This window comes from Heterodontus francisci, chromosome 20 (assembly GCF_036365525.1).
Source record: "Heterodontus francisci isolate sHetFra1 chromosome 20, sHetFra1.hap1, whole genome shotgun sequence".
Lineage (NCBI taxonomy): Eukaryota > Metazoa > Chordata > Chondrichthyes > Heterodontiformes > Heterodontidae > Heterodontus > Heterodontus francisci.
The window spans coordinates 92,408,218-92,435,491 of NC_090390.1; the positions used below are offsets into that span (position 1 = coordinate 92,408,218).

Sequence of the window (27,274 nt, forward strand, 5' to 3'; positions counted from 1 at the left end):
AAAGTGGAAAAGTTTGAGGCAATATCTGAAGAGGGTTTTGATTACGGTTCTTCGAGCTCACTGTAGAGACCTTGATTTTAGGTAGACCTTGCTTTTCATTGGGGCCCAGTATTCTTCTTAAACCTTGTTCGATGTAGGAGACTTTTCTCTCTTGGGGTTCATGTGTCTTCAGTGGATTGAAGGTTCTGTGAGAAAGAGATGGGAGCAGACAGACAGGAGAGGTCTTTTCAGTCCAAGAGCAAACAGACACTCTGAGTTCAAAAACTGTCTGTGCACAATTCAAAAACTCCCAAGTTGGCCAGCAGGTTGGTCACGTGACCAACTGGTTTAACCACTTCTATTTTCGTGGATTCTCTTCTCGTAGCAGACCCTGGAATGTCTCTTCTTACACACAATGTCTGGTGACAAAATCCATTGTGGGTTGAATGTGTTAGGGAATGGTCCTTTTGTCTGCACAAGCACTGTCTGTTAATATGCAAATGTTTTTCAGCCAAGTGTTTGGCAGCCCTTGTAACAGGCCTTCTCTTCTTCCCAGGAACAATTTGAAATTTATGTCCATATGGCGAAATTAATATGCCTCATTCTTGGAAGGTGGAGAGCCTGCATGACAATGGGCAGGTACTCTAATTGGTAGGACGTGACTAATGGTGCCCCACAAAGATCTGTGTTGGATTCTCAACTATTTATCATATTTATTAATAGCTTAGATGGTGGAATGGTGAGCCATATACAAAGTAAGGTTGTATTCCCCGGACTTCAGTGGGTAAAGGTGTGATTTGATTAAAGTTTTTAAGTTATTAAGGGGAAATGATAAGATAGATAGACCACTGGTTGGGAAGTCTAGGATCAGGGTCATAGCCTAAAATTAGAGCCAGACCTTTCAGAAGTTAAGTTAGGAAACACTTCTACATGCAAAAGGTGGTAGAAATTTGAAATTTCTTCCACAAATGGCAATTGATGCTAGATCAATTGTTAATTTTATATCCGAGATTGATTGATATTGTTAACCAATGATATTAAGGGATATGGGGGCAAAGATCCCAATGGAGTTAGATGGCAGATCAGCCATGATCTCACAGAATGGTGGAACAAGCTGAGGGGCTAAATGGCCTACTCCTTTTTCCTATCGTCGTATCTAGAGGGACAGTATTGAAAAGCGGAGAAATTATGTTAAGCGTCTATAGAATCTTGGATAGAACACATTTAGAGTACTGTAGACAATTTGGGCTTCCATATTATAACAGTTATAAAGGGTGGAAGGTGCACAAAAAGAATTTAGTAATAGGATAGCAGAACTGAAAGGTTATATCAGGAAAGATTGAACAGGCTGGGACTCTTTCTTCTAGAAAAGACTTAGGAGTGACCGAATAGAGGTCTTGATTATGAAAGACTTTCATAGGATAGTTGTAAAGAAGACACTTGTGGGACAGACTAAAATGGTAGGCCACAATATAAAATATTCACTAACAAATTCAATAAAGAAATCAGTAAAAGATTCTTTATCTGGTGAGTGATGGTAAGAATATAAGGACAGCACAGTGGTGCAGTGGTTAGCACCGCAGCCTCATAGCTCCAGCGACCTGGGTTCGGTTCTGGGTACTGCCTGTGCGGAGTTTGCAAGTTCTCCCTGTGACTGCGTGGGCTTCCTCCCACATGCCAAAAGACTTGCAGGTTGATAGGTAAATTGGCCATTGTAAAAATTGCCCCTAGTGTAGGTAGGAGGTAGGAGAATTGAGGGAAGGTGGGGATGTGAGAGGGAAAAATGGGATTAATGTAGGATTAGTATAAATGGGAGGTTGATTGTTGGAGTGGGCCGAAGGGCCTGTTTCAGTGCTGTATCTCTCTATGAACATAAGAAATAGAAGCAGGAATAAACTATTTCACCCTTCGAGCCAGTTCCCCCATTCATGGCTGATATTCTGCCCAATCCCCCTTGATTCCCTGAGAGATCAAAAATCATTCTGTTTCAACCTTGAATATACATAACAACAGAGCATCCACAACCCTCTGGGGTATACAATTTCATAGATTCACTACCCTCTGAGTGAAGAAATATCTCCTCATCTCAGTCCCAAATCATCCACATCTTATCCTGAGGCTGTCTCCCATGTTCTAGATTCCCTAGGCAGAGGAAACAACCTCTGTGTTTATCCCGTCAAACCCGTTTAGAATCTTGTATGATTCTGTGAAGACAGATACAAAATACTTGTTCAAAGTCTTTGCTATTTCCTTGTTTCCCATTATTAATTCCCCAGTTCCATTCTCTAAGGGCCCAACACTTACTTCAGCTAATCTTTTCCTTTTTATATACTTGTGGAAGTTTTTACTGTCGGTTTTTATATTTCTTGCTAGTTTACTCTCATACTCTAATTTTTCCCTTTTTTTGTCATCCTCAGAAAACTCTTATAAATTTGTTAAATACAATTTCCCTTTCATAAAACCATCTTGACTTTGTCTGATCATACTATGACTTTCTAAGTGCATTGTTAAGACTTCCCTAATAATAGATTCCAGCATTTTCCCAACAACTGTGTCAGGCCAACTGGCCTGTTGTTCCCTGTTTTCACTCTGCCTTCCTTCTAGAATAGTGGTGTTACATTTTCTAACTTCTAATCTGCTGGGACCATTGTAAGATCCAGGAAATTTAGGAAAATCATAACCAGTGTATCCACTATCTTTGCAGCTACCTCTTTGAGAACCCTAGGATGTAGGCCATCGGGTCCAGGGGATTTGTCAGCGTTTAGTCCCTTAGGTTTCTCCAATACTTTTCTCTGCTGATGTTAATTACTTTAAGTTCCGTACTCTTTTTAGTTCTGGTTTGTAATTTGTATGTTATACTGTGAAGACAGACGCAAAATATTTGTTCAATATCTCTGCCATTTCCTCATTCCCCATGATAATTTCTCCAGTCACTGCCTTTTTTTATTCATTCATGGGATATGGGCGTCGCTGACAAGGCCAGTATTTATTACTCATCCTTAATTGACCTTGAGAAGGTGGTGGTCAGCTGCCTTCTTGAACCGCTGCAGTCCATGTAGGGTAGGTACCCCACAGTGCTGTTAGGAAGGGAGTTCCAGGATTTTGACCCAGTGACAGTGAAGGAACGGCGATATAGTTCCAAGTGAGGATGGTGTGAGACTTGAAGGGGAACTTGCAGGTGGCGGTGTTCCCATGTAACTGCTGCTTCAGGATCTGAGGAGTCGTGAATGGTGCTGAACATTGTGCAATCATCATCGAACATCCCCACTTCTGACCTTATGATTGAAGGAAGGTCATTGATGAAGCAGCTGGAGATGGTTGGGCCTAGGACACTATCCTGAGGAACGCCTGCAGTGATGTCCTGGAACTGATATGATTGACATCCAAAAACCACAACCATCTTCCTTTGTGCTAGGTATGACTCGAACCAGCGGATGGTTTTCCCCCTGATTCCCATTGACTCCAGTTTTGCTCGGGCTCCTTGATGCCATACTCACTCAAATGCTGCCTTGATATCAAGGGCAGTCACTCTCACCTCACCTCTTGAGTTCAGCTCTTTTGTCCATGTTTGAACCAAGGCTGTAATGAGGTTAGGAGCTGAGTGGCCCTGGCGGAACCCAAACTGAGCGTCACTGAGCAGGTTATTGCTAAGCAAGTGCCGTGAGATAACACTGTTGATGACACCTTCCATCACTTTATTGATGAATGAGAGTAGACTGATGGGGTGGTAATTGGCTGGGTTGGATTTGTCCTGCTTTTTGTGTACAGGACATGCCTGGGCAATTTTCCACATTGCTGGGTAGATGCCAGTGTTGTAGCTCTACTGGAACAGCTTGGCTAGGGGCGCAGCTAGTTCTGGAGCACATGTCTTCAGTACTATTGCTGGAATGTTGTCAGGGCCCATAGCCTTTGCAGTATCCAGTGCCTTCAGTCGTTCCTTGATATCACGCAATGTGAATTGAATTGACTGAAGACTGGCATCTGTGATGCTGCGGAGTTCAGGAGGAAGCCGAGATGGATCATCCACTCGACGCATCTGGCTGAAGATTATTGCAAATGTGTCAGCACTGATGTGCTGGGCTCTCGCATCATTGAGGATCGGGATATTTGTTGAGCCACCTCCTCCTGTCTGTTGTTTATTTCTCCATAACAATTCACGACTGGATGTGGCAGGACTGCAGAGCTTGGATCTGATCCTTTGGTTGTGGGATCACTTAGCTCTGTTTATTGCATGCTGCTTATGCAGTTTGACACGCAAGTAGTCCTGGGTTGTAGTCTCACCAGGTTGACACCTCATTTTGAGGTATGCCTGGTGCTGCTCCTGTCCTGCCTTCCTGCACTCTCCATTGAACCAGGGTTGATCCCCCGACTTGATGGTAATGATAGAGTGTGGGATATGCTGGGCCATGAGGTTACAGATTGTAGTTGAATTCAATTCTGCTGCTGCTGATGGCCTACAATGCCTCATGGATGCCCAGTTTTGCATTGCTAGATCTGTTCTAAATCTATCCCATTTAGCACGGTGGTAGTGCCACGCAACATGATGGAGGGTATTCTCAATGTGAAGACAGGTTTGGTCTCCTCAAGGACTGTGCGGTGGTCACTCCTACCAATACTGACATGGACAGATACATCTGTGGCAGGCAGCTCGGTGAGGACGAGGTCAAGTATGTTTTTCCCTCTTGTTGGTTCCTTCACCACTTACTGCAGACCCATTCCAGCAGCTATGTCCTTTAGGACTCAGCTAGCTCGGTCAGTAGTGGTGCTACCAAGGCACTCTGGGTAATGGACATTGATGTCTCCCACCCAGAGTTCATTCTGTGCCGTTGCTACCCTCAGTGCTTCCTCCAAGTGGTGTTCAACATGGGGAAGCACTGGTTCATCAGCCAAGGGGGGATGGTAGGGTGATGATCAGCAAGAGGTTTCCTTGCCCATGTTTGACCTGATGCCATGAGATTTCATGGGGTCTGGAGTCAATGTTGAGGACTTTCCTTTTTATATATTTGTAAAAGCTCTTGCAATCTGTTTTATACTCCTGGCTAGTTTGCTGCCATTCTGTTTTTTCCCTTTTTATCAACTTTTTGGTTGCCCTTTGCTGGTTTCTGAAACACTTCCAATCCTTAGGTTTACTACTATCCTTTGCAACATTATAAACCTTTGCTTTTAATTGAATACTTTCCTTAACTTCCCTAGATTTTTTATTCTTTAATGAGATGTGGGCATCGTTGGCAAGGCCAGCATTTGTTGCCTATCCCTAATTGCGCTTGAGAAGGTTGTGGTGAGCCGCCTGCTTGAACCACTGTGCTGTTAGGAAGGGAGTTCCAGGATTTTGATCCAGTGGTAGTGAAGGAACGCGATATATTTCCAAGTCAGGATCATGTGTGGCTTAGAGAGGAATTTGCAGTTGATGGTGTTCACAACTGAACAGTGACATAACAGGAAAACTGCAAGGTGATTGGTTGGTGAGTAACTGCTGTTAGGGAGTATCAGTAAATAGTTGGGTTAGTACACTACTGTTAGGGTGTGTGTGTAAATAAGGAAGTGTAATAAGGAAAAAGTGAGTATCAGTTTTTTTTTGTGTAAAGTTTATTTGAACTAGTGAACTGTATTGATTTTTAGTAGGATTTATCAGTACTAGTAAGGTTTTATTAATAATTCTAAGGTGTTGTAGTATTGGTAAGGTTTTTTTTAGCAGTAGCATAGGTTCAGCTAATAAATAAAGGTATGGCAGGATTACTTCAACCTCGAGAGTGCACCTCCTGTGCTACGTGGGAACTCACGGATGCTTCCCGTATCCTGGATAACCATTTGGGCAGGGAGTGTCGTTAACTGAAGAAGCTTGAGGTCCGGGTTTTGGAACTTGAGCGGCAGCTGACGACACTGCGGTGCATTCATGAGGATGAGATCTACAAGGATAGCATATTTTTTATTTTTTTTTATTTTAGAGATACAGCACTGAAACAGGCCCTACGGCCCACCGAGTCTGTGCCGACCAACAACCACCCATTTATACTAACCCTACAGTAATCCCATATTCCCTACCACCTACCTACACTAGGGGCAATTTACAATGGCCAATTTACCTATCACCTGCAAGTCTTTGGCTGTGGGAGGAAACCAGAGCACCCGGCGAAAACCCACGCAGTCACAGGGAGAGCTTGCAAACTCCGCACAGGCAGTACCCAGAATCGAACCCGCATCCCTGGAGCTGTGAGGCTGCGGTGCTAACCACTGCGCCACTGTGCCGCCCCTAATATATATAGATATGGTCACCCCACAGCTTATGAATATGCAGGGAGAGAGGGAATGGGTGACCGCCAGGCAGTCAAAAAGATTCAGGCATGTAGTGCAGGAGACCCCTGAGTGCATCTCACTTTCCAACAGCTATTCAGTTCTGAATACTGAGGAAAGTGATGCTTCACCTGGGGAGTTCAGCCAGAGCCAAGTCCATGGCACCACAGGTGGCTCAGCATAATGGGGTACAGGGAAGACTGGAAGAGCCATAGCGATAGGTGATTTAATAGTCAGGAAAACAGACAGGCGTTTCTGTGGCCGCAGACGTGAATCCAGAATGGTGTGTTGCATCCCTGGTGCCAGGGTCAAGGATGTCACTCAGCGGCTGCAGAGCATCCTGAAGGGGGAGGGTGAACAGCCAGCAGTCGTGGTCCACATTGGAACCAATGACATCGGTAGAAAGAGGGATGTGGTCTTGCAGTCAGAATTTAGGAAGCTAGGTAAGAAATTAGCAAGCAGGACCTCAAAAGTAGTAATCTTCGGATTACTCCCAGTGCCACGCGCAAGTGAGTATAGAAATAGAAGGATAAGACAGATGAATGCATGGCTGGAAAGATCGTGCAGGAGGGAGGGCTTTAGATTCCTGGGACATTGGGATTGGCTGTGGGGGAGATGGGACCAGTACAGGCCGGACGGGTTACACCTGAACAGAGCTGGGACTGAGTTCCTTGCGGGACGTTTTGCTAGTGCTGTTGGGGAGGGTTTAAACTAGCTTGGCAGGGGGATGGGGACCTGAGGGTAGACTCAGCTGGGACAAAATCTGAAATTAAAATGAAAGGCGGAAAATTAATGGATGAATCTGGAAGACAGAGGAAATGCGGGTTAGAAAATAAAAAAAGAGTTCGGCAGTGCTCAAGGGTATCTATTTCAATGCAAGGAGTATAGCAAATAAAGCAGATGAGCTGAGGGCACAGATAGACACATGGCAGTATGACATCATAGTTATTACAGAAACATGGCTTAAGGAGGGACAGGAATGGCAGCTCAACGTTCCTTGTTGCAGGGTTTTCAGATGTGATTTGGAGGGGGATAAGAAAGGAGGGGGAGTGGCAATTTTGGTCAAGGAAACTATTACAGTGAGGAGGGATGATATTTTGGAAGGCTCATCAAATGAGGCTATATGGATTGAGCCAAAGAACAAAAAAGGGGCAATCACACTGCTGGGAGTGTACTATAGAGCCCCAAATAATCAGAGGGGGATAGAAGAGCAGATATGTAGGCAAATCTCTGAGAAGCGCAAGAACAATAGAGCAGTAATAGTTGGGGATTTTAACTATCCCAATATTAACTGGTATTGTTTTAGTGTGAAAGGAATTGAGGGAGCAGAATTATTGAAGTGCATTCAGGAGAACTTTGTTGCCCAGTATGTAGCAAGTTCAACAAGAGAGGGCACAGTTTTAGACTTAGTTTTAGGAAATGAAGATGGGCAGGTGGAAGGAGTGACAGTGGGAGAGCATTTTGGTGTTATTGATCATAATTCAGTCAGTTTTAACATAATTATGGAAAAGGACAGAGTTGGAACAGGAGTTAGAGTTCTCAATTGGGGCAAGGCCAATTTTACTAATTTACTAAAGGAGTGATTTAGCGAAAGTGGACTGGAAACTGCTACTTGAAGGTAAATGAGTGTCAAAACAGTGGGAGGCATTCAAAGGGGAGATTCAAGGGGTTCAGGGTAAACATGTTCCCACAAAGAAAAAGGGTGAGGCGGCCAAATCTAGAGCCCCATGGGTGTCAAGGAGCCCACAGGGTAAGATAAGGCAGAAAAAGAAAGCTAATGTCCGACACCGGGAAGTCAATACTACAGAAAGCCGAGAGGAGTATAGAATGTGGAGGGGTGAAATCAAAAAGGAAATTAGGAAAGCAAAGTGAGGGCATGAGAGAATATTGGCAAGCAAAATCAAGGTGAACCCAAAGATGTTTGGAGTAGGGCGTATAAAAAACCAAAAAGGTAACCTATGTGCAGGGGCGGAAGATATTAGTATGGTTCATAATGAATACTTTGTGTCTGTCTTCACAAAAGAGGGGGACAATATAGAGATTGTAGTTATGGAGGAAGAATGTGAAGTATTGGATGTGATAAACATAGGGAGAGAGGAAGTATTAATGGGATTAGCATCCTTGAATGTTGATCAATCACCGGGGCCGGATGAAATGTATCCTAGGCTGTTTAAAAGAAGTAAGAGAGGAAATAGCAGAGGGTCTGACCATCATTTTCCAGTCCTCACTGGATACAGGTGTGGTGCCAGAGGATTGGAGAATTGCTAACGTCGTACCTCTGTTTAAAAAGGGAGCAAAGGATAGACTGAATAATTACAGGCCAGTCAGCCTCAACTCAGTGTGGGCAAATTATTGGAATCTATTCTGAGAGACAAGGTAAACTGGTTAATCAAGGATAGTCAGCATGGATTTGTTAAGGGAAGATCTTGTTTGACCATCATGATCGAATTTTTTTGAAGAGGTAACAAGGAAGATAAATGAGGGTAGTGCAGTTGATGTGATCTACATGGATTTTAACAAGGCTTTTGACAAGGTTCCACATGGCAGACTGGTTAAAAAAATAAAATCCCATTGAATCATGGGAAATGCAGCAAGGTGGATACAAAATTGGCTCAGTGGCAGGAAACAAAGGGTAATTGTTGACGGGTGTTTTAGTGACTGGAGGGCTGTTTCCAGTGGCGGTCGGCAGGGCTCAGTACTGGGTCCCCTGCTTTTTGTGGTGTATATTCATGATTTGGACTTAAATGTAGGTGGCATGATCAAGAAGTTTGCAGATGACACAAAGATTGGCCGTGTGGTAGATAGCGAGGAGGATAGCTTTAGGCTGCAGGAAGATATTGATGGTCTGGTCAGATGGGCAGAAAAGTGGCGAATGGAATTCAACTTGGAGAAGTGTGAGGTGATGCATTTGGGGAGGTCAAACAAGGCAAAGGAATACACGATTATTGGGAAAATACTAAGAAGTGTAGTGAAGTGAGGGACCTTGGAGTGAATGTCCACAGATCCCTGAAGGTAGCAGGACAGGTCGATAAGGTGGTTAAGAAGGCATATCGAATCCTTTTCTTTATTAGCCAACGTATTGAATATAAGAGCAGGGAGGTTATGCTGGAACTGTATAACTCGTTGGTTAGGCCACAACTTGAGTACTGTGTGTAGTTCTGGTCACCTCATTACAGAAAGGATGTAATTACACTAGAGAGGGTACAGAGGAGATTTACGAGGCTGGTGCCAGGACTGGAAAAATGCAGCTATGAGGAACAATTGGATAGGATGGGGTTGTTCTCCTTGAAACAGAGAAGGCTGAGGGGAGATCTGATTGAAATGTACAAAATTTTGAGGTGCCAGGGTAGAGTGGAGGTGAAGGGTCTATTCACCATAGCAGAGAGGTCAGTGACTAGGGAGCATAGATTTAAAGTGATTGGTAGAAAAAGTAGAGGGGAGATGAGGAAAAACATTTTCACCCAGAGGGTGGTGGGGGTCTGGAACTCACTGCCTGAAAGGGTAGTTGAGGCAGAGACCCTCAACTCATTCAGAAGGAGTCTGGATATGTACCTCAAGTGCCATATGCTGCAGGGCTACAGACCAAATGCTGGAAGGTGGGATTAGAATAGGTGGATCGTTGTTCGGCCAGCACAGATACGATGGACCAATTGGCCTCTTTCTGTGCCTTAACCTTTCTATGATTCGATGATTCTATGACTGCTGCCCTTGTCCTTCTCGGTGATAGAGCTTGAGGGTTTGGAAGGTGCTATCGAAGGAACCTTGTTGAGTTGCTGCAGTGCCTCCTGTATATGGTACACACTGCTGCCAATGTGCGTCGGTGGTAGAGGGAGTGAATGTTAAAGTTGGTGCATGGAGTGCCAATCAAGTGGGCTGCTTTGTCCTGCATGTTGTCGAGCTCCTTGAGTGTTGTTGGAGCTGCACTCATCTCGGCAAGAGGAGAGTATTCTATCACACTCCTGACTTATGCCTTGCAGATGCTGGACAGCTTTGGGGAGTCAAGAGGTGAGTTACTCACCTCAGAATTCCAAGTCTCTGACCTGCTCTGTAGCCACAGTATTTATATGGCTGCTCCAGTTCAGTTTCTGGTTATTCGTAACCCCCAGGATCTTGATAGTGGGGGATTCAGCGATGTTAATGCTGTTGAATGTCAAGCGAAGATGGTTAATTTCTCTCTTGTTGGAGATGATCATTGCTTGGCACTTGTGTGGCGCGAATGTAACTTGCCACATAGCCCAAGCTTGAATGTTGTCCAGGTCTTGCTGCATATGGATATGGACTGCTTCAGTATCTGAAAAGTTGCAAATGATACTGAACATCAGCAAACATCCGCACTTCTGACCTTATGATGAAGGGCAGGTCATTGATGATGGTTGCTCCTACCCTGAGGAGCTCCTGCAGCAATGTCCTGGGGCTGAGGTGATTGGTCTCCAACAACCACAGCCATCTTCATTTGATGAAAGGTCACAAACCTGAAACGTTAACTCTGTTTCTCTCTCCATAGATGCTGCCAGACCTGCTGAATATTTTCAGCAATTTCTGTTTTCATTTCATCTTCCTTTGTGTAGGTATGACTGCAAACAGTGGAGAGTTTTCCTCCTTGATTCCCATTGACTTCAATTGTGCCAGGGCTCCTTGGTGCCACACTTGATCAAATGCTGCCTTGATATCCCCTCTCGAATTTAGCTTTTTTGTCCATGTTTGGACCAAGGCTGTAATGAGGACGGGAGCTGAGTGACCCTGGCAGAACCCAAATTGAGCATTTGTGAGCAGGTTATTGCTGTATAAATGCTGCTTGATAACGACACCTTCCATCACTTTGCTGATGATCGAGAGGAGGCTGATCGGGCAGTAATTGGCTGGGTTGGATTTGTCCTGCTTTCTGTGGATAAAACATGCTTATGTAAGCGAAGGCGGTTCTTTCTTGCTCTGTTGTCTATTCATGGAATGTATTTTTGTTGAACATTTTGCATTCTTTCTTTAAATGTTTCCCACTGTTTATTTACTGCCATACCTTTTACCCAATTTACCCAATCCACCTTAGCCAGCCCTCCTTTCATAATATAATTTCATATGTAATTGTAAAGTTCAAGATTCTTGTTTGGGACTGGAGTATGTAGCTTTGAAACTTCATATGGTGTTTGACATTTCGGAAGGGTAGGAAGAAAGGAAAAGGAGGTGGGGCAGCTCTGTTAATAAAGGATGAAATCAGTACAGAAGTGAGAAATGATCTTGGCTTGGAAGATTAAGATGTAGAATCAGTTTGGGTGGAGATAAGAAATATCAAAGGAAAGAAGTCACTGGTGGGAGTAGTTTATAGGTCCCCTATCAGTAGCTACAGTGTAGAACAGAATATAAATCAAGAAAAAATGGGGGCTTGTAGGAAAGGTACTGCAATAATCGTGGGTCATTTTAATCTTCATATAAATTGGACTAATCAAATTGGCAAAGGTAGCCTGGAGAATGAGTTCATAGAGTATGTTAGGACAGTTTCTTAGAACAATATGTTCTGGAAACAACATAGGAGTAGGCTATTTTAGACATGGTAATGTGTAATGAGACAGGGTTAATAAGTTACCTCATAGTAAAGAATCCTCTAGATGAGAATGATCATAACATGATAGAATTTCACATTTAGTTAGGGTGAGAGGTTTGGGTCTGAAACTATTGTCTTAAACTTAAATAAAGGCAATTACAAGGATATGAAGACTTGGATAAAGTGGACATCGGAAAATGAGTTCAAATGTAAGACAGTAGAGGAGCAGACATTTAAGGAGATATTTCATAACTCCCAACAAAGATATATTCCATTAGAAAGAAAGACTCTATGAGAAGGATACATCATCTGTGGCTAACTGTGGAAGTTATGGATGGTATTAAATTGAGAGAAAATGCATACAATGCTGCAAAGATTAGTGTTAGGCCAGAAGATTGGGACAATTTTAGAAACCAGCAGAGGATGCATTAAAAAAAGAGGGAGAAATTAGAGAGTGAACTAGCAAGAAATATAAAAACAGACAGTAAAAGCTACTACAAAAATATAAAAAAGAAGTGGGTAGCTAAAGTAAGTGTTGGTCCCTTAGAGGATGAGACTGGGGAATTAATAATGGGAAACAAGAAAATGGCAGAGACTTTGACTCTGTCTTCATGATAGAAGACACTAAAAGCATCCCAAGAGTAGCAGAAAATCAAGGGGCAAAAGGGAGTGAGGAATTAAAACAATCACTATCACTAAAGCAAAAGTAAGAGGAAAACTAATGGGACTAAAGGCTGACAAGTCCTCTGGACCTGATGGCCTGCATCCTAAGGTCTTAAAAAAGAATTGGCTGCAGCAATGATGGATGCATTGGTTGAAATCTTCCAAAATTCCTTAGCTTCTGGAAATGTCCTAGCAGTTTGGAAAACAGCAGATGTATCACCTCTATTCAAGAAAGGAGGGTGACAGAAAGCAGGAAAATATAGGCCAGTTAGCCTCACATCTATCATTGGGAAAATGCTAGAATCCATTATAAAGAAATAGTACCAGAACATTTAGAAAATCATAATGTAATCAGGCAGAGGCAACATCTTTTTATGAAAGGGAAATTGTGTTTGACAAATTTATTAGAGTTCTTTGAATATGTAACAAGAGGGGTGGATAAAGGGGAGCTTGTAGATGTAGTGTATTTGGATTTCCAAAAGGCATTTGATAAGGTGCCACATAAAAGGTTACTATACAAGATAAGAACTCATGGTGTTGGGGGTGATATATTAGCATGGATAGAGGATTGGCTAACTAACAGGAAACAGAGAGTCGGGATAAATGGGCATTTTCAGGTTGGCAAACTGTAACTAGTGGAGTGCCACAGGGATCAGTGCTGGAGCCTCAACTATTTATGATCTATATTAATGACTTGAATGAAGGGACCGAGTGTATTGCAGCCAAATTTGTGGGCAATTCACATAGGTAGGAAAGCAAGTTGTGAGGAAGACACAAAGTGTCTGCAAAGAGGTATGGATAGGTTAAGTGAGTGGGCAAAAATTTAGCAGATGGAGTATAATGCTACAGTACAGAGGGATCTGGGTGTCCTTGTACATGAATCATAAAAAGTTAGCATGCAGGTACAGCAAATAATTCGGAAGGTAAATGGAATGTTGGCATCTATTGCAAGGGGGATGGAGTATAAAATTAGGGAAGTCTTGCCACAACTATACAGGGCATTAGTGAGACTGCACTTCGAATACTATGTAATGTTTTGGGCTCATTACTTAAGGAGGGATAAGGGAGTCAAGGGTTATGGCAGGAAAGTGGAGTTAAGGCCACATTTAGATCAGCCATGATCTTATTGAATGGTGGAGCAGGCTCAAGCGGCCGAATGGCCTATTCCTGCTCCTATTTCTTATGTTCTGATGTAATTCAGTTGTATTATGATCACTTTTTTCCAGAGGATCTTTTACTATGAGATTACTAATTAAACCTGCCACGTTGCACAATACTAGATCTAAAATAGCTTTATGCCTAGTTGGTTCCACAACATATTGTTCCAGGAAGCTGTCGCAAAAGCATTGTACAAATTCCTCTTCCAGACTACCTTTGCCAATATGATTTGTCCAGTCTATATGAAGGTTAAAGTCCCCCAACAATTGCCTTTGTTACAAACTCCAAAAGTTTGTTGCTTAATGCAATGTCCAAGGGTATAACTACTATTAGGGGGCCTATAACCTTGCCCGTCAAAGAGCGAAGACCAAAGTACGGAAGGTCCTCATCAGGGAACTCCACTTTGCTGACGATGCTGCATTAACATCCCACACAGAAGAGTGTCTGCAGAGACTCATCGACAGGATTGTGGCTGCCTGCAACGAATTTGTCCTAACCATCAGCCTCAAGAAAACGAACATCATGGGACAGAACGTCAGAAATGCTCTATCCATCAATATCGGCGACCACGCTCTGGAAGTGGTTCAAGAGTTCTCCTACCTAGGCTCAACTATCACCAGTAACCTGTCTCTTGATGCAGAAGTCAACAAGCGCTTGGGAAAGGCGCCCGCTGCTATGTCCAGACTGGCCAAGAGAGTGTGGGAAAATGGTGCACTGACATGGAACACAAAAGTCCGAGTGCATCAAGCCTGTGTCCTCAGTACCTTGCTCTACGGCAGCAAGGTCTGGACAACGTATGTCAGCCAAGAGCGATGTCTCAATTCACTCCATCTTCGCTGCCTCCGGAGAATCCTTGGCATCAGGTGGCAGGACCGTATCTCCAACGCAGAAGTCCTTGAGGCGGCCAACATCCCCAGCATATACACCCTACTGAGCCAAAGGCGCTTGAGATGGCTTGGCCATGTGAGCCGCATGGAAGATGGCAGGATCCCCAAGGACACATTGTACAGTGAGCTCGCCACTGGTATCAGATCCACCGGCCATCCATGTCTCCGCTTTAAAGATGTCTGCAAACATGACATGAAGTCCTGTGACACTGATCACAAGTCGTGGGAGTCAGTTGCCAGTGATCGCCAGAGCTGGCGGACAGCCATAAAGGCGGGGCTAAACAGTGGCGAGTCGAAGAAACTTAGCTGTTGGCAGGAAAAAAGACAGAAGCGCAAGGAGCGAGCCAACTGTGTAACAGCCCTGACAACCAATTTTATCTGCAGCGCCTGTGGAAGAGTCTGTCACTCTAGAATTGGCCTTTATAGCCACTCCAGGCGCTGCTTCACAAACCACTGACCACCTCCAAGCGCTTACCTATTGTCTCTCGAGACAAGGAGGCTAAAGAGAAGAAAAAAAATCCCTCTCAAGGCCTTTGCAGCTTTCCTAATTCGTGGTGCCCAGAATTGGACACAATACTCCAGTTGAGGCCGAACCAGTGTTTTATACATGTGTATCATGACATCCTTGCTTTTGTGCTCTATGCCCCTATTTATAAAGCGCAGGAACCTGAATGCTTTATTAACCACGATCTCAACCTGCCATCTTCAGTGATTTGTGCACATATAACACCAGGTCCCCCTTTAGAATTGTGCCTTTTATTTCATATTGTCTTTCCTTGTTCTCCCTACCAGAATGAAGTTCAAACTACTCTGCTTTAAATTTCGTCTTCCACTTGTCCGCCCATTCTACAGCCCGTCTGTGTCCTCTCGAAGTCTATCACTATCCTTCTCACAGTTCACAATCCTTAGAAAAAAAGCAGTACCTGCTTCCCGCTCTGCACTGAATTCCCACTTGCTCCAAATTCAGAACTTTAGCAGTCAGTTAAACGAAGCACTGTTCCCTGATCACTTTGTGTGGTCACAAATGCTGTGTACTTATATAGAGAGCTTATGACTTACAACTGCGTTACAATTGTTAAATCAACTTCCTACTGCAGTAATTAACACCTCATGCAAGAGGATTGGACTTCAAGAGTAAGGAAGTCTTGCTACAATTGTGCGGGGCTTTGGTGAGACCACACCTGTAATACTGTGTACAGTTTTGGTCTCCATATTTAAGGAAGGATGTACTTGCCTTGGAGGCAGTATAATGAAGGTTCACTAGAACAGTCCCTCGGATGAGAGGTTTGTCCTATGCTGAAAGGCTAAGTAAATTGGATCTATAGTCTCTGGACTTCAGAAGAATGAGATGTGATCTCATTGCAACATACAAGATTCTGAAGGGGCTTGATGGGGTAGACACTCAGGGCTGGATTTTTTGGAGGAGGCAGGTCTCCCAGCACCAGGCCGAAAAGGCGGGGGGAACCTCGCCTCAGCTTTTTCATGCCCCTCCAGGAGCGATCCTCCAGTCTTTTAACCTCTAAGTTTCACAAGCCGAGATCCCCGTCCCTTTAAACACAAGTACACAAGAAATAGGAGCAGGAGTAGACCATAAGGCCCATCGAGCCTGCTCCACCATTCAATAAGATCCTGGAAGCAATCTCTCAGTGTCTATCCTTTCCAGCTCCTTCAGAATCTTATATGCTTCAATGAGATTGCCTCTCATTCTTCTAAACTCCAGAGAATATAGACCCAGTTTACTCAGCCTCTCATCATAGGACAACCCTATCATCCCAGGGACCAATTTAGTGAACCTTTGCTATACTGTCTGCAATTCAAGAATATCCTTTCTTAAATGTGGAGACCAAAACTGCACACAGTGCTCCAGATGCAGTCTCACCAAAACCCTGTACAATTTTTTAAAAATTCATTCATGGGATGTGAGCGTTGCTGGCTAGGTCAGCATTTATTGCCCATCGCTAATTGCCCTTGAGAAGGTGGTGGTGAACTGCCTTCTTGAACCGCTGCAGTCCATGTGAGGTAGGTACACCCACAGTGCTGTTAGGAAGGGAGTTCCAGGATTTTGACCCAGCGACAGTGAGGGAACGGCGATATAGTTCCAAGTCAGGATGGTGTGTGACTTCGAGGCAAACTTGCAGGTGGTGGTGTTCCCATGCATTTTCTGCCCTTGTCCTTCTAGTTGGTAGAGGTCGTGGGTTTGGAAGGTGCTGTCTAAGGAGCTTTGGCGCATTGCTGCGGTGCATCTTGTAGATGGTACACACTGCTGCCACTGTGTGTCGGTGGTGGAGGGAGTGAATGTTTGTGGATGGGGTGCCAATCAAGTGGGCTACAATTGTAGAAAGACTTCCTTATTCCTGTACTCCAATCTACTTGCCATAATGGCCAACATGCCAATTGCCTTCCTAATTGCTTGCTGTACCTGCTGTAACTTTCTGCATTCCTTGTACAAAAAATGGGGATCCTGCCTCCAAGAGCTGCTGGCCAATCAGAGGGACAGCAGCTCAACAGTGCCACTGGGAGTGGTGGCCACTGCCAGTACTGCAGAGGCCTTGGACCCAGTTAAGTGAGGCGGGGTCACTGGGGCCAGTCTGGAAGGCCCTGGCGGGGGGGTGATGATGCAGTCCAGGGGGAGGGAGTTACCAGTGGGTAAAGTGGTTCCCGGCAGGGTCCTACGTGAGCCACAGATTACCCACGGAGGAGCGACCCCCGCCACAAGCCCGGAGGGAGGGTGCCTCATTCTACAAGGTGCCCTCCCCTCATGGCAGAGGTATCCCCGCCACTGGTAAGATCACAGTGGTGGCAGGAAGAGGCCCTTAACTGGCTGTTGATAGACCTCTTAAGGGCCTCAATTAGCCTCTGGCCGGAAAGGCCATCGTCGGCCTATCCCACTTCCAGGAAAAACACTTGGCAACAGTGTTGCCACTCCCCCCCCCCCCCCCACCACCCATCTCGATTCTATGGGCGCCCCACCCCACATCTCTGACCCCACCTCAGGGGGCCCCATAAAATCCAGCCCTGAGAGGTTGTTTCTGCTGGTTGGGGACTCTAGAGCACAGGGCACAGTCTCAGGATGAGGGGACAATTATTTAGGACTGAGATGAGGAGAAATTCCTTCACTCAAAGGATTGTGAATCTTTGGAATTCTCTACCCCAGAGGGTTGTGGATGCTCCATCACTGAATACATTTAAGGTTGAGATAGACAGATGTTTGATCTCTTAGGGAAACTAAGGATATGGGGAGCGGGGCGGAAAAGTGTAATTGAAGCCGAAGATGAGCCATGTTCATATTGAATGGCAGAGCAGGCTCGAGGGGCCGTATGGTCCACTCCTGCTCCTATTTCTTATGGTTTTATATTTCGACAGCCACTTTCAGCTAAGATCTATCAGTATTAGGAAGTTAAAGATATTTTTTTCACAGAGGGTTATCAGACCATAGAATGCTTAAGCCAGCAGGCTATTGAGGGCAGAGACAATAACATCATTTAAAGGGCATTAGATAAGTATTTAAAAATAATAAAGCAGATTATGGGTAAACAGCAGTTGAAAAGCTGAGGACAATGAACCAAATTAACTTGTGTGCAATATCTGTTATTCATTATTGAGTTGGGAGGATCACAAGAGCTTGGAACATGTACCCTTTCATGAGACAATGGGCTGAATTTTATGCGAAAACAATGGCGGCCCATCCACATGGGCCGCATGCCAACAGCTGCCGTGATTCCAAGTGCGGCGGCTCTTTTAAATAGCTGGGGCGGGTCTCCCCCCCCCCCCCCCCCCAGCCGATCATGTGGAGGGGGTGGGCTGTCCATCCCCGGCAACGGTGTCAGCTGCCTGTGTGTAGACACTGATGTCATTTTTAAAGGGCTGTCAGCCGTACTGATATATTAAAATATTTAAAGAAACATTGAATGAAAAAAAAATACATTTCTTTTGCCCCTTTCCCAGACCCCCCCAAATCAATTCAATTAATTATTTGCCCTTCCCCCTTGCAAAAAGGCTTACCTTCCCCCCCACAAACTGTACAAACTTTCAACTATAACCCTTCCCACCATCCCCTACACCCATGACATTAATTTGACCCCCACCCCCCCACACTGAGAAACCTACCTCCTCCCCCCTCCCCACCAGTGTTGCGCCTCATTTCCCCGGACAGGGATCCGAAAGCGGGGCAGTGCCGGCCACTGGGATGAAGATCGTGGCGGGTACTTCAGGAGGCGACGGGAAAGTAATTAATACAGGTAAGTAAATATATTTGAATATTTAAATTATGGTCCCATCACCGAGTGGCGGGGCGCGACGAGGTCTTGCGGGCTCTGCTGGCGTTGAGGTCCATGGTGGGATTCATCTGGCTTCAGGCTCCCCCCGCCATGAATCCCGACGTCGAGGCCTCTATAAAATGCAGCCCATGTGTCCCATCAGGGGACCATGTGCCATTTCACTGGACTCTGGTTCCCCATTACGGGATGATATATTAATTTTCAGACTGGTGTACTTTTAATGCATATGGATAATCTCAAAACCCTGCCTCTGAGTCAGAAGGTCGTGGGTTAAAGTCCCACTCCAGAAAATTGAGCTCATGATGTAGGCTGACAATTCAGTGCTGTACTGAGGGAGTGCTGCATTGTCAGAGGTTGTCTTTTGTGTGAGAAGTGAAATAGAAACTGCCTCTCTGCCTTGTCAGCTAGATAAAACGATCCCATGGCACTATTCAAAGAACAGTGGAGTTCTCCCATGTCCTGGCTAACATTTATCCCTCAACCAAAACCAAAAACTGATGCAAAACAAGAGTAAAATACTGCAGATGCTGGAAATCTGAGATAAAAAATGAAAATGCTGAAAATACTCAGCAGTTCAGGTGATATCTGTAAAGAGAGAAACTTTTTTTTAATTTCCAACATATACTTTATTAATAAAAAACTGTAAAAAATACATTACCAAACAGTTCCAAAAAGCACAAAGTTAAAAAATACAAGGAGTGCAAAAGAGATCAGTTTCCTTCAATACAGGAGTGAGTTGCCTCACAACCCTTCCATTTCATTTTACATGCTATGTACATTTTACAGCAAACCAAATATTTTCTGGATACAGTTGAGGGGTTTTTCATTGGTCCAGCCCCTCAGTTCACCTTGGTGGGGGATACCTTACATGGTGGTCTTTCCCCATTGAGCCTTTGCCGCGGCTGTCCCAAGCTTTAGTGCGTCCCTCAGCACGTAGTCCTGGACCTTGGAATGTGCCAGTCCACAACATTCGGTCGTGGACAACTCTTTGCGCTGGAAGACCAGCAAGTTTCGGGCAGACCAAAGGGCGTCTTTCACCGAGTTGATAGTCCTCCAGCAGCAGTTGATGTTTATCTCGGTGTGCGTCCCTAGGAACAACCTGTAGAGCACAGACTCCTGTGTTACAGAGCTGCTTGGGATGAACCTCGACAAAAACCACTGCATCTCTTTCCACACCCGCTTTGCAAAGCCACATTCCAGAAAGAGGTGGGCAACCGTCTCTTCCCCACCACAGCCACGTCGAGGGCTGTGAGGGTGTGAGACTCTGGGCGTGCAGGAAGGATCTAACAGGGAGGGCTCTTCTCACCACCAGCCAAGCTAGATCTTGATGCTTGTTTGAAAGTTCTGGTGATAAGGCATTCCGCCAAATGACTTTGGCAGTCTGCTCAGGGAACCATCCGACCGGACCCAACATCTCCTTTTCCCGTAGGGCCTTGAGGACATTCCGTAAAGAGAGAAACAGTTAACATTTCAGTTTGCTCGGTGTTCATCAGAACTGGGAAATGTTGGAAATGTAATAGGTTTTAAGTAAGTGAAAGGGGGGAGGGTGGAAAAGGTACAAAAGGATAGGTCTGTGATAGGGTGGAAGACAGGAGAGATTAAATGACAAGAGTTGGTGCTGCAGGCCCAAAGGGTAATGGGACAAGTAAAGAAACAAAAGATGTGGCTAGAGGTGTGAATGGCAGAATGAGGAACAGCTGCTGTCGAAAGCAGAAACAAGAGAAAAACAAGAATACAATTTCAGACCGTAATCTTTAACACATTTTGTTTCCTTTCCTTTGCAGGTTTGATTTTAGTCTTGTTTTCCCCTTGTTTCTGCTTTCGGACAGCAGCTGTTCCTCATTCTGCCATTCACACCTTCTCTAGACACATCTTTTGTTTCTTATTCCATTACCACTCCCTTCAGCCATGCAGCATCAACTCTTTGTCATTTAATTTCTCCTGTCTTCCACCCTATCACAGACCTTCCCTTTTGTTCTTTTCCCACCCCTCCCCCACTTTCATTTGCTTAACACCTATTCCATTTCGAACTTCTCTCAGTTCTGATGAAAGGTCATCGACCTGCAACATTAACTCTTTTTCTCTATCCACAGATGCTGCCTGACCTGCCAAAAACAGATAGTCTGGTCATTTATCTAATTGCTGTTATGGGAGCTTGCTGTGAACAAAAAATCTGCCATGTTTCTATTGCAACAGTGACTGCACTTCAAAAGCTTATCATTGGATTTGGAACATTCTGAGGTGGTGAAACCACTAGATAAATACACATTCTTTCCTTCTTGCTTTCTTAAATCATCAGCATAACAATTGGCAGACAAAGTAAAGGTGCCAGCACTTACTGGGAGTTGAGATGGGGTGGGGGAAGGTGCCAGCATGTACTCTTCTTCTTTGGCCTCCTTGTCTCGAGAGACAATGGGTAAGCGCCTGGAGGTGGTCAGTGGTTTGTGAAGCAGCGCCTGGAGTGGCTATAAAGGCCAATTCTAGAGTGACAGACTCTTCCACAGGTGCTGCTGTTAAAATTGGTTGTCGGGGCTGTTTCACAGTTGGCTCTATCCTTGCGCTTCTGTCTTTTTTCCTGCCAACTACTAAGTCTCTTCGACTCGCTACTCTTTAGCCCCGCCTTTATGGCTGTCCGCCAGCTCTAGCGATCACTGGCAACTGACTCCCAAGACTTGTGATCAATGTCACAGGACTTCATGTCGCGTTTGCAGACGTCTTTAAAGCGGAGACATGGACGGCCGGTGGGTCTGATATCAGTGACGAGCTCGCTGTACAATGTGTCCTTGGGGATCCTGCTATCTTCCATGCGGCTCACATGGCCAAGCCATCTCAAGCGCCGCTGACTCAGTAGGGTGTATATGCTGGGGATGTTGGCCGCTTCGAGGACTTCTGCGTTGGAAATACGGTCCTGCCACCTGATGCCAAGGATTCTCCGGAGGCAGCGAAGATGGAATGAATTGAGACGTCGCTCTTGGCTGACATACGTTGTCCAGGCCTTGCTGCCATAGAACAAGGTACTGAGAACACAGGCTTGATACACTCGGACTTTTGTGTTCCGTGTCAGTGCACCATTTTCCCACACTCTCTTGGCCAGTCTGGACATAGCAGTGGAAGCCTTTCCCATGAGCTTGTTGATTTCTGCATCGAGAGACAGGTTACAGGTGATAGTTGAGCCTAGGTAGGTGAACTCTTGAACCACTTCCAGAGCGTGGTCGCCGATATTGATGGATGGAGCATTTCTGACGTCCTGTCCCATGATCTTCGTTTTCTTGAGGCTGATGGTTAGGACAAATTCGTTGCAGGCAGCCGCAATCCTGTCAATGAGTCTCTGCAGACACTCTTCTGTGTGAGATGTTAATGCAGCATCGTCAGCAAAGAAGAGTTCCCCGATGAGGACTTTCTGTACTTTGGTCTTCGCTCTTAGACGGGCAAGGTTGAACAACCTGCCACCTGATCTTGCGTGGAGGAAAATTCCTTCTTCTGAAGACTTGAACGCATGTGAGAGCAGCAGTGAGAAGAAGATCCCAAACAGTGTAGGTGCGAGAACACAGCCCTGTTTCACACCACTCAGGATAGGAAAGGGGTCTGATGAGGCGCTGCTATGCTGAATTGTGCCTTTCATATTGTCATGGAATGAGGTGATGATACTTAGTAGCTTTGGTGGGCATCCGATCTTTTCCAGTAGTCTGAAGAGACCATGTCTGCTGACGAGGTCAAAGGCTTTGGTGAGATCAATGAAAGCAACGTAGAGGGGCATCTGTTGTTCACGGCTGTTCTCCTGTAGCTGGCGAAGGGAGAACAGCATGTCAATGGTACTGGGAGTGGGTAAAGATGTGTTCATGTCACCCTGACCACTGTAAACAATTTCACAAACAGAGATACTTAATTACTACAGTCCACAATTTCTTTGCAAGAGGTAAGAGATGATTGTCACAATTGCTGCTACAGTCTTCCACCATAATTGACAAAATGCTCCAGTTAAGATAAGCCAGTCCCCCACTGCACTGCACTAACTACTTGCTGCAGGTTGATAGTCAAAGCTGCTTCTAAGTTGTTAGTTCTCAGCCATGTATGCTAGTCCTTCAAAAGCCAGAAAAATATTGCCTGCTACTTTATAAGAGATAGGTTTTTGATGTCAAACTGATATGGTAGCACTCTTAGGGTTAACTAGAGTGCTAGAGCAGCAGCTGTTTTCTGCCTTGTAATGCTGTCAAGGAGCATGCAACAGCAAGCCCTCTACAGTAGGAATGATCGTTTGGCTTCTGATGGTTCTATGTAGCCCATTCAGTTTGTCTAATACGAGCTTTTCCTTTCTTCTGTCCTCACCCTAAAATGTGCCTCTCAGCAAAACAGTCAATAACGAGGAGTGGGCTGCCTGGCTGTAGAATTCACCAGCTGCTAAATGACTGCCAGTGACAGTCTATAGCTAGTTATCAGGATACACGGCTGAACTGAACTGAGCTGAGCTGAGATGAGCTGAGCTGTTTTACATCAGTTCCCTCAACTCAGGCTAGGATGTTGGGATGAGGGGCTGTCTGCCAAGTGAAAGTCAGAGCTAGTTGTCTGTTTGGATTACGTTGGATTAAGGTGTGTCAGAATGAGGGGAGGTGCTTACTCTTTGTTGTATTAGAGTGATGGACAGCATTGGGATTTGTGGCCCTTTTGCTGGACTCCCTGGCTGGAAGCTGTGGGCCAGGCCTGGTTTGACTGCTCTTTGCTGTTTGGAAATGTAATTTTATACTGAGGGTGGAGTGCGTGCACTGGAGCTGTCAGTAAAGACGTTACTGAAGTAAGATGAAAGTGGAATGAATTCTAGCAGTAATGGATATTCAATCAGGAGACAGTGAACACTTTCCTATGACTTCCAGGAAAGGCCTGTGGAAGGCCCAGGAAAGCTGCGAGCAGCTCTGTTATCAGCGGCTCTCATTGAGCTTGTCAGAATTTGGAGTGGGTGGATTGGATTCTGTTGGAACAATGTGAAAGCTGAGCGCATACTAATGCAGATCATTTAGTAATAACTTTGGGGAGTTAGATAAGAAAACAGATAATAAGATAACAAAGCTGGCAAATGTAACTTTCTGTGTCTGACTGTTATGTAAACAGCTCCCCCTCCCTGGTCCGTCCCACTCATGTGTTTCTATTTAAGGCTTGAAGAGCAGTCGATTGCCATTGGTGTTCTCATCCCCCACACTGCCTCTGGTCTCTCCCTGGCAGAGAGGGACGGGCCGGGACGGGCTGTTTATTATTTTTAACTCTGTCTCTGTAGCGGCTGCTGGCAATCTCCCTGATTATGTGTGTGACATGAAATTCAGAGCTGTGGATATCTTGGGCCTTATGCTAACATCTTGGCTGGGATTAGAGTTCCAGGAATCTTAAATTAAACGCAAGTCTGAAGATTCAAATGTTACGCGGTGCAGCAGAGGGGCTGGAAGGAAGATTCTATATGGCCAGATCTTTAGGAATATGCTGTACACTGAGCTTGAATTCTGATTGGTTGAGGGGTACTAAAGATTTGGCCTATCATAAGTGGGATAGTCTGTCGCTTGCAAGGAGCCATGGCTGCGAGTTGGCTGACAGCTTGCTTTTTCCCTACTCCAGGTTCGGAGGCTGTGTCAGAGCCCATGGTTTTGGATCAGTATATGGTGGTCGCCAACTATGAGAAGCAGGAGAACTCTGAGATCAGCCTAAAGGCAGGGGAAGTGGTGGATGTTATTGAAAAAAGCGAGAGTGGTAAGTAAGAGAAATAAGTTTTTAAAATCTTCCTTCTTTCTTTCTCTCAGACCTAGTGCTGTACATTACTTCCATCTGTGTCTGCCTTTGGCTGAGTGTCAGGAGCTCCCTGTTGCTTTGGGCTCAAGGCCAAGATCTGCCTCTCTCTGTAGGAATGTCTGCAAAGTTCTGTATTAATTAAGGATGTAAAAGTGCTGTAAACATAGTCTATATCACAATACTACCATGTATACATTAGACTGTAACCAGTTCCGATAGTATACTTCCATGAATGCAAATGTTATTTTAGACCCCTCCGAGCCCCACTCCTATAAACATGTTGTTACAGTTTGGAATCGATCCATTCTTTTCCTGCAAGTTCCTGTTATCATCTTTTTCCTTTTTTCCCTTTTGATACCAATGTATCGTTGTGTACTTTTGTATTTGTGCGATAAAACTGAAGTGGATGCTGGCACTATGTGAGTTAGATTTGATGTTTCTGTGCTGTTTAGTGAAGTGTTTGTATGCGTAGAGAGCTTGGCTGTTGCACCGGTGGCTGTATTGCCTGCAATGTTTGGATAGTGACTGGCACACGCACTAAATGCTGCTTTGTGTCAGTGCGCAAAGAGGTTGTTCTGACAGAATTGGATTCTGTGTAGGTGATACTGCATTGGTCCCTGCTAGTTTTCCCTTGCCCTTTACGTAAGGCACAGACAGCAAGGCAACCTATGTTCTTTACTCCATGCTATTTTTTAGTGGTGGGGTTGGGTTCAGCATTAATCATATTAATGTTTTGGGGAGTTAATGTGAAAACTGCAGATCCTGTGGATCCAAAGAAAAAATCTCATGAAATAAGTTTTTTTGTTTCGCTGTTTGAGCATTCTGTCCAACTGCAGCAGAATTTTTCTCATATTCCAATGGTTAAATAGCCAAATCCAGCACAGTGTGTACAGTAACCAGGTGATCCAGCAAAATGTGTACAGTAACTGGGTGAACTAGTACAGTGTGTACAGTAACTGGGTGATCCAGTGCAATGTATACAGTAACTGGGTAATCAGCGCAGTGTCTACAGTAACCGAATAATCTAGCGTAATGTATTAAGTAACCAGATAATCCAGCAGAGTGTGTACAGCATCCGAGTAATCCAGTGCAGTGTATACAGTAGCCAGGTAATCCAGCGCAGTGTTTATAGTAAAGAGGTAATTCAGCACAGTGTATAAAGTCACTGGGTAATCCAGTGCAGTGTATACAGTAACTGGGTAATCCAGTGCAGTGTTTACAGTAACCAGGGGATCCAGCGCAGTGTTTATAGTAACTAGGTAATTCAGCACAGTGTATAAAGTCACTGGGTAATCCAGTGCAGTGTTTACAGTAACCAGGGGATCCAGTGCAGTGTATACAGTAACTGGGTAATCCAGTGCAGTGTTTACAGTAACCAGGGGATCCAGTGCAGTATATACAGTAATTGGGTAATCCAGCGTGGTGTATACAGTAACTGGGTAATCCAGCACATTGTGGGCAGTAACCAGGTATTCCAGCAGAGTTTGTACAGTAATGGTAATCCAGCGCAGTGTATACAATAATGGGTAATCCAGCACAGTATATAAAGTAACTGGGTAATCCAGCACAGTATATAAAGTAACTGGGTAATCCAGTACAATGTATAAAGTAACTGGGTAATCCAGCACAATGTATAAAGTAACTGGGTAATCCAGTACAGTATATAAAGTAACTGGGTAATCCAGTACAATGTATAAAGTAACTGGGTAATCCAGCACAATGTATAAAGTAACTGGGTAATCCAGTACAGTATATAAAGTAACTGGGTAATCCAGTACAATGTATAAAGTAACTGGGTAATCCAGCACAATGTATAAAGTAACTGGGTAATCCAGTACAATGTATAAAGTAATTGAGTAATCCAGTGCAGTGTAGACAGTAACCAGGTAATCCAGCAATGTACAGTCATCAGGTGATCTAGCAGAGTGTATAACAGTAACTGGGTAATATAGCACTCTGTGTACAGGAACCATGTTATCCAGCACAGTGTGTATAATAACTGGGTTATCCACAGCAGTGTGTACAATAACTGGGTAATTCAGCACAGTGTATACAGTAACAGTTAAGTGTCATTGATCTACAAATGCTGTTTTACATTTCCTTTGTTGCTGGGTCCTTCCTTTTATCTTGAAGTTAATTTATTCATGCTTTTGGGTTCTGTAATTTGCATTGTTCGAGACACGAGTTTCAAGCATTGTGAATGCAAACCTTCTCCGGATGTGCGCTGTCCTATTAAATAATTTCTATGTCGTAAAAAGATTCGAATAATGAATCCTTTACTTTTATATGGCAGTTGACTTTTTAAAAAATATTCTTTTTAAATAAACGTGGAGAAGGCCATTCACTTAAAACACCAGTTCAAAATGCAGTGGTTGTAACCATTCCTTTCTCTGCACCTGCACAAATGTTGTTTTTGGTCAGGAGAACGAGGGCAGTCGATGCACAGAATTCCTCACTAATTCCAGTAACATGGGCAAAACTGTGGCAATATAGACAAGCGTGAGGTTATCCACTTTGTACCTAGAAAGGATAGAACAGAGTACTTTCTAAATAGTAAGAAGCTAGAAACAGTGAAGAGACTTTGGGATGCAGGTACATGGATCATTAAAATGTCATTAACAGGTATAGAAAATAATCTAGTGGAATGTTGGCCTTTGTATCTGGAGGACTAGAATATGACAGGGTAGAAGTCGTGGTTCATCTATATAAAACCC

The 27,274-nt window shown here is 44.5% G+C and overlaps 1 protein-coding gene across 2 annotated transcripts in view; it reads left to right on the forward strand.

The window, feature by feature from the left end:
• The window catches only part of sh3pxd2aa (SH3 and PX domains 2Aa), an 822,856-nt gene that overhangs the window by 439,612 nt on the left and 355,970 nt on the right, over positions 1-27,274 (forward strand). For both annotated transcript variants that reach the window (XM_068053246.1, XM_068053247.1), the window contains exon 7: positions 24,390-24,521. In XM_068053246.1, the coding sequence (XP_067909347.1) occupies positions 24,390-24,521 (132 nt within the window). The remainder of the gene's footprint in view (positions 1-24,389; positions 24,522-27,274) is intronic.